The sequence below is a fragment of the Austrofundulus limnaeus genome, unplaced genomic scaffold (genome assembly GCF_001266775.1).
Source record: "Austrofundulus limnaeus strain Quisiro unplaced genomic scaffold, Austrofundulus_limnaeus-1.0 Scaffold427, whole genome shotgun sequence".
NCBI lineage: Eukaryota > Metazoa > Chordata > Actinopteri > Cyprinodontiformes > Rivulidae > Austrofundulus > Austrofundulus limnaeus.
In genome coordinates, this window is record NW_013952829.1 from 298193 (window position 1) to 306170 (window position 7978).

The 7978-nt window shown below is 41.0% G+C and overlaps 1 protein-coding gene across 1 annotated transcript in view; it reads left to right on the forward strand.

Moving 5' to 3' along the window:
• mef2d (myocyte enhancer factor 2d) overlaps nucleotides 1-7978 on the forward strand; it is a gene marked incomplete in the record, with an annotated part of 107961 nt that overhangs the window by 23300 nt on the left and 76683 nt on the right. Inside the window, 1 exon segment of the mRNA XM_014024560.1 lies at nucleotides 6914-7117. Within this exon segment, the coding sequence (XP_013880014.1) occupies nucleotides 6914-7117 (204 nt within the window).

A 7978-nucleotide genomic window follows, 5' to 3' on the forward strand; every position in this document is an offset into this window, starting at 1 on the left:
AGAAGTCTCCAGCCTCGATATTAAAATGTCATGATCTACTGTATCAAATGCAGCAGTAAGATCAAGAAGAATTAAAACAGTTACTACATCAAATTCTTGCAAAGGAACTGCCAAAAAGGCCTGGAATTTTTTTTCTTTCTCCATCTCGAACATGTAAAACTGGATGGACAAGTCTTCCTTTGTTAAATCTTACAGTTAATTTGTAAATAAAATGTTTCTGCACCGCTCTATAAATATAACCCCCTTCATCAAACTAGAACCACTAGGACCGCTCTGGAAGCTGGAGGGCGGCGGGGTGTGAAGCGCCTTGTTTGAATGAGTTGATCTGAGACACGCATCAGAAAAGGGGCGGGGCTTATAGAGTTACAATAAGGAGGAATTCCAACCAAAGCCTTGCAGTATCACTTTTTATAGACCACAATTGAATAAACGTGAAAAAGAAAGATTTAAGGGTGTCTCCTTTAAAATCTGCCCAATGGCTCATGAGATATTTTGCTAACAGACAGAGTTGATTACAACAGTTTTAAGAAAATACTTGATGCAATGCAACTAAATTTGAAAGCTGTCTGTAAAATGGTCAAATTTATAGTAATGTGTTTTCTAAGGTCATTTGGCTGTGGCAGCCATCTTGAATCTAGCTGACTCTGTAAGGTAATCAGCTGTAGATATACATCCAGTCATTAATGTAAAGTGCTGTTGGGAAAAGACACGCACATATACAAACACAGTGGGTAAAATCATCATCTTTCGCCTTTGCCTTTTGGCGGCGGGTGATAAATCATGATTGGCCTGTTCTCAGTGAATTGTCAACATCATGTTGCTGCGTGGACACCGACATGGGAACATTATTTTGGAAACGATCAAAGCAATTTTCAGGGAATGATGAAAGTTAGTATTGAGGGGAGGCAAACAGGCGGACCTGATTATAATCATCTGTGGGCAATTTAAGGACAAGAGATGCTTCTTCACTGTAATTTGGCAAGTAAAATAGGCTACAAGTGTACAGTAAAGGTGACCGTGTGTTGCACTTATGAAGTTGTTTGAAAATTTGCTTGGCTGAAGGTTCTTTTACACTCACCGGCCACTTTATTAGGTACACCTGTCCAACTGCTCGTTAACACTTAATTTCTAATCAGCCAATCACATGGCGGCAACTCAGTGCATTTAGGCATGTAGACATGGTCAAGACAATCTCCTGCAGTTCAAACCGAGCATCAGTATGGGGAAGAAAGGTGATTTGAGTGCCTTTGAACGTGGCATGGTTGTTGGTGCCAGAAGGGCTGGTCTGAGTATTTCAGAAACTGCTGATCTACTGGGATTTTCACGCACAACCATCTCTAGGGTTTACAGAGAATGGTCCGAAAAAGAAAAAACATCCAGTGAGCRGCAGTCCTGTGGGCGGAAATGCCTTGTTGAAGCCAGAGGTCAGAGGAGAATGGGCAGACTGGTTCGAGCTGATAGAAAGGCAACAGTGACTCAAATAATCACCCGTTACAACCAAGGTAGGCAGAAGAGCATCTCTGAACACACAGTACGTCGAACTTTGAGGCAGATGGGCTTCAGCAGCAGAAGACCACACCGGGTGCCACTCCTTTCAGCTAAGAACAGGAAACTGAGGCTACAATTTGCACAAGCTCATCAAAATTGGACAAGAGAAGATTGGAAAAACGTTGCCTGGTCTGATGAGTCTCAATTTCTGCTGCGACATTCGGATGGTAGGGTCAGAATTTGGCGTCAACAACATGAAAGCATGGATCCATCCTGCCTTGTATCAATGGTTCAGGCTGGTGGTGGTGGTGTCATGGTGTGGGGAATCTTTTCTTGGCACTCTTTGGGCCCCTTGGTACCAATTGAGCATTGTTGCAACGCCACAGCCTACCTGAGTATTGTTGCTGACCATGTCCATCCCTTTATGACCACAATGTACCCAACATCTGATGGCTACTTTCAGCAGGATAATGCGCCATGTCATAAAGCTGGAATCATCTCAGACTGGTTTCTTGAACATGACAATGAGTTCACTGTACTCAAATGGCCTCCACAGTCACCAGATCTCAATCCAATAGAGCATCTTTGGGATGTGGTGGAACGGGAGATTCGCATCATGGATGTGCAGCCGACAAATCTGCGGCAACTGTGTGATGCCATCATGTCAATATGGACCAAAATCTCTGAGGAATGCTTCCAGCACCTTGTTGAATCTATGCCACGAAGAATTGAGGCAGTTCTGAAGGCAAAAGGAGGTCCAACCCGTTACTAGCGTGGTGTACCTAATAAAGTGGCCGGTGAGTGTATATATATACTGTATATTTAGGATTGTGTCACCATCAGAAGAATTTTCATCATCTAACCTTTAAAAATGCTACACGAGAATATAAATTCACTTTTGAAAGCACCGGTGCCAGAAAAAGTTCATATTTGCTCTGTTTCATTTGATGTTTTTGTAGTCATTTAAAATATTAAAAAAACAAGTGATTGTAGTTTCAGTCATGCCACTTGAGGAACAAAACACTGATACACTGCAAAAATTGTCCATCTTACCAAGTTTTAAAATCTTACATCAGCCAAAAAGTCTTTTTGATCTTGTTTTGAGACTGATTTACCAAACAAGAACTGATTGTGTAAGAATAATAATCTTGTTTTCAGAATGTGTTAGATTATTTGTCTTGTTAGTCTGAAATCAGTCCCAAAACAAGACCAAAAAGACTTTTTGGTTGGATATAAGATTTTAAAACTTGGTAAGATGGACAGTTTTTGCAGTGTAGTTCAAAAAGGTATCGAAGGCTCAAACAAACTTGGTGCCTCGTTTCAACGGTTCAGACCTGATTACTTGTACTATAAACTAGCAGAAGGAAGCAAGGTTTTGGCTACAGGAAAAAGCAAGAGGGAGGTTGTGGTTGTCAGTGGTGGTTTCCTCATCCATCTGCCACACAACCACAACCATGCCAAGACACGCCGACAATAACACGCACGCACACTCGGATAAAACCACTCACCTCCTTTTCTCTTCCGTTCTCTCCTCACTTAGTGTATCTTATTCTTGTAGTTGCTATTGGTTACCCCACATTTCTAATCTTAATGTCAGTTACCTACTGCTTGTGTATGTCTTTGTGGAGAACATCTGGATTGAAGCTCAGGCCCAGAATCTTTGCCCCTGCTGCCCACTTCTCCTGCGCAAAGAGGACAGGAAATTTTTAAATGTGGATTTTGCTCAGGCTGTTTTGACTAATCTTGTTTGTTTTCAGGGCTGGTGGGTGACCTTATAATTTGTTAAGGAGAGCAGTTGTTTTCAGCGGCTTGTCTCTTCATCACCAACCGGTCCTGTCATCCTGCTCAGCTGTAATTTCCTCCCTTCCCAGCATCGCCACATAATTTATCTGCTCGTTCTGCGCGTGAGAGAATGGGAGGGAGGGGGTGTGTAGATGGGTAGCAAGATAAAGATGACAGGGCGGGGTGCGAGGGAGGTAAGATGATGGTAGCGGTGTGTGATGAGGTGGGAAATGCAGTGGGGGCAGAGGGGCGGAAGGGGAGTCTGGTACCCATGGATACGACCCCGATATAATTTGATTTGTGGCAGCAGGAAGCAATGAGTGAGCTAACACGAAAGGAGGGGTGGGGGTGGTGGGGGGGTAGAGGATGCGAAAAATACTGACGGAGGAGAGAGGAAGAGAAAACGAGGGCGAGGAAATAAGAGGAGCAAAAGAGCCGAGTGATGAGGAGCGAGGCTCAAACATGTCAGGTGCCGGAGCAGAAAAGGAGCACGAGATGGAGCGATCACAGGAGGGAGAGATGGAAGGTCTCAGATGACTTCTTCCCTTTCTGTCATCCTCAATGTCTTTATCTTATCTCTACCCACCCCCCACCCCCCCCAATCTTTTATCCTCTTTCTTTCCTCATTCAATTAATTTCAATTACAGTTTCAATTCAAAGCTGTACTTCCAGGAGAGAAGCCTGCAGCCTGCGTCTCTGCAGGGAAACAGATACAATCATCATTAGTGCATGTATTTGTTGACATTATTCTGACTCTAGAGTGTAATAACATTCATAGAAAAAAAAATCTAAAATTGCCTATGAACTTTATATTACTATAATAAGCTTTGGAAGGGAGCTATTTTGTTAAAAAAATCACAATGTACCTTGATGAAACACAAAAACAAGTTTAGATTTGTTTTATTTGCTCAACAGTTTAACAAAGGAACTAATTAATCAGAATGTGATTTATTTACTGTTAATATATATTTAAATCATTTAATTAACATGAGGTGACTTTGAAAACTTGATGCATTATTGATCTTTTTTTGACAAGTTTATTGTCTTGGCTTTGGCTGATGTACGAAAAGACTAATTTCAAAATTTTGTGCAGACTTGAGATTCTGTGCATTTTCAGTCATTAAATGTTTTTATTCTTGTCTTATCAAACGTCTTCCACATACCGTACGTAGGTGCCTCAGATATTTATTTAAACCAAAACAAAACCTTAACAGAAAAGTCAAACCACAATCTCAGACTAATGTGTTTTGAAAGTAGACATATCCTGCTTTTAAATACTTCTTTTTCACATTTAAATGGTTCAGTTGTCTTTATAAAGTGGAACTGCAATGCTGTGGTCTGATTTTCTTCTTTTAACTTTTACCAGCCCCTCTTTTCCCTGTTTTCTGATGTGTGGCTCAAGCATTTGTTAACTGTGCCTTCAAGATTGTTCAAGCCCCCCCGCTTCCAGACCGGTCCACTCTGGTTTGAGAGAGGGGGTTAGTACTTTCAAGCTTGCAGAAATGTTTTATTTACAATTTAATTAAAAGATGTCAACAACAGAAGACTTGTCCATCCAGCCTCACATGTTGGAGCCAGAGTCTGACCCAGAACCAGAGTCTGACCCAGAACCAGAGGAGAATTAAGATGAGGAAATTGTAGTTGGTTAGTCCAGACCTTATATGGTAATTCCGTTGCAGATTATTTGACATAAGAGCTCGGAAAATGTCATAGTAAATGGAGAAAACTCTATGGGTTGAAAAACTATGACCCAAACACAACATAAAGAAATCTTTGCAGCACCAGGACAGACTAAATTAAACTTTTCTGCCTCCTAGAGACTCTTAAGTCCACAACAATATGTATTTAACAGCTACAAAAGTGGATTTTGCATGATTCTGTCCCCTTGAAAGAAACTTTTCGAAAATGGAAGATTTTAAGTTAAATGGTGTTTGGATCAGAGTATAATAGTTTTAAATAAAGTTCAGCATCTAACCAGCTGCTTTTCAGATCACGACCTGAAACTGTTACGCCACAGTAGTTTTTTTTGTTGTTGTTTTTCTTTTTTGTTTTTTTATGTCTGTTGGAACATATGATGTCATGTGTGGGTGTGGCCTGAAAATGCCATGCGTTTGAAACTTTTCTGCCGTTCTTACGGCCATCTGCGTACAGATTTACTTTAATTTCAGTTTCTCCCATATCACGCGGCAGAAATTGTATCGCTACGTCAAACCTCCTCGTCTGCTCCCTCTGCTAATCTTTTCCTCCGTGTGTGTTTGTTTTTGTGCACTCGCGTGTGTGTGTTTAAGCTAAACAAAGCCAAATCTCCCTGGATTGTAAATACCAGTTGGTTAAAGCAAAGAAGCACTTCTAAAGCCAATCGGCAGACAACGAGGGACTCTGTGCTTCAGCAACACTTCCTGCTCTGTTCTGCATGTTCACAACTGAAAGGGCTCGCACAAGTGTGTGTGTGTGTGTGTGTGCGCGCTCGTGTGTGCGCGCTCGTGTGTGCTTGGAAGAAAGGAATAATGTGTGACAGAAGGAGAGTGTGGAAAAGAAGGCACGAGAGCATGTGTGACATAGAAAGAGAGCATGGAAAAGAGCATAAGAGAGTGTGAAAATGACAGGGAGGGTGAATGTGACAGGGTGGGGGCCAGCGGGGTGGAGGGAAGTGAAAGCCGCTGTGTACATAAGTAAAAACTGATTACTTGAGAGAGCTTGTTTAAATACCCTCTCTTTTTCTCTTAATTACAACGTCTCTATTTGGTTTGTCTGCAATATCGCGAGGATGCATGATGAGAAAACCCTGATTGGCGCCTTCAAACGCAAAACGTTCCCGTTTCTGTTGGATGAGCTGGTTTGACTCAGCTGATGAGGATCAGCCTCGGGGGAGTAGCGCAGCATTTTGGGAAACATGCTTGTGGACTTCTCTGCCAAAAACCTAAAGTCACAGGGAGGTCAGACGACTAAAAGCTGCTACTTGTCACTTTTACTCGTTGGTTTATGTCCAAATTAAGCAGAAAACTAAGAACATGACTAATAATGAAAATGTAGGTGTTTTGAACAGATGCTACTTGTTGTATTTGGCTTAATGTCTAAAAAGTTCTCATTCCTGTTTGTGTAAGAGGACATGACTTCTCGAAATTCATTAAAATGTACTTTTTAGTCTTGTTTTTTTTTTCAAAAACACCAACATTCTTTCAAAATAACCAGGTTCCTTGCATGCTTTATGCTTGCAGAGGTTTGTAACAATTTCTACAGTAATTTGACATTTTTAGGCATGTCTAGAATGTCTAAATTATCATGTAAAACATCTGTGTCCCCACATACTGCATTTAAAAAAATCTGACTCTATATTGAACGGAGACTCTAAACTGAAAGTTAATGGTAAGATTTTAAAACGTTTTAGTACAAATAAGCAAGATGCGATAAAGCTGAGCATTTGTCTGTTCATAGCCGCATAACGATGAATTTGACTGAATTTGGGCAATTCATCATTTGTACTCGACTGATGGGCCTTTCAGGGAAAACCTAAAGGAACTAAAATGCCAGCAGGCTGTTTTGATATACTGTATATTTCAGTTTTGCTGCAGTTCTATTTTATTTTATAAAAATGATTTTGTTTTTCTCTTTTATTTCCATTTTCTTTTTCTCCCTCCACCAGGTGACCTTCACCAAGCGGAAGTTCGGTTTGATGAAGAAGGCGTACGAGCTGAGTGTCCTGTGCGACTGCGAGATCGCTCTCATCATCTTCAACCACTCTAACAAGCTGTTTCAGTACGCCAGTACTGACATGGACAAGGTCCTGCTGAAGTACACAGAGTACAACGAGCCCCACGAAAGCCGGACTAATGCAGACATCATTGAGGTAAAGCTTTGGAGCTGAGAGGGAAGGGTAGTGGGCATAATGTTAGGAAAGAATAGTTTTTTTTCTTGAAGTTGTTTTGGTATTTTTATTTTTTTAGATTATGTCATTGCCTTTAATAAGAGCACTTTAAATTCCAGCTTTGCTTGTTTTTCCTGAACGAACCGAGCCCATATAATGTTACATTACCATGTGATCCGCAGTGTTCTCAAACATACAAATATGTGGAGTATGCACATGGTTCCTGCAGGGTAAAGAGCTCTTGTGCTTCGCTGACTTGTCCTGTTGATTTGCTGCTAACTGTTTCTTCAGATTGTTGTTAAATCCCCTGATGGCAAGTCACACACAAAACACGTCATCCAAACGTGACAGCTATGTCTCATCATGCCTGTTCGGTTTAACTCCAGTGCCTTCTTTCCTTGTTCATGTAAATTTCAGATAAAACGAGACTGAAACACAATTACAGGTTGTGTAAATTGGGCTGGAATTAATGCTCTTTGAACACATTCATGTATCAATGAATCGGCTTGTTTGTGTAAGAACGCTGGGGGATTGTTCCTGAATCTTAGGGGAACTTGGTTCTGTGTTTGATCTCCAGTTTAATCTTAATCTGGTCCTCTCCAGACTGACGTTCAGACATAATTAAGCCTTGTCCAGTTTATTAGTTGCCAGATCCATTCATTGCAGTTGTGGCTGTTTCTCTGTTGTTTTTCAGTCAGAATGCTGTAACGCTGACCTTTACATCCTGAACTGTTCTCTGCTTGTTTACCTTTTGGGTCCTGTGAAAAGGCGCTGATTACCAGAGTTTGCCACTAATGAGGACATTCAAAAAGAAAAAAAAAAACATATCTATCTATATATATA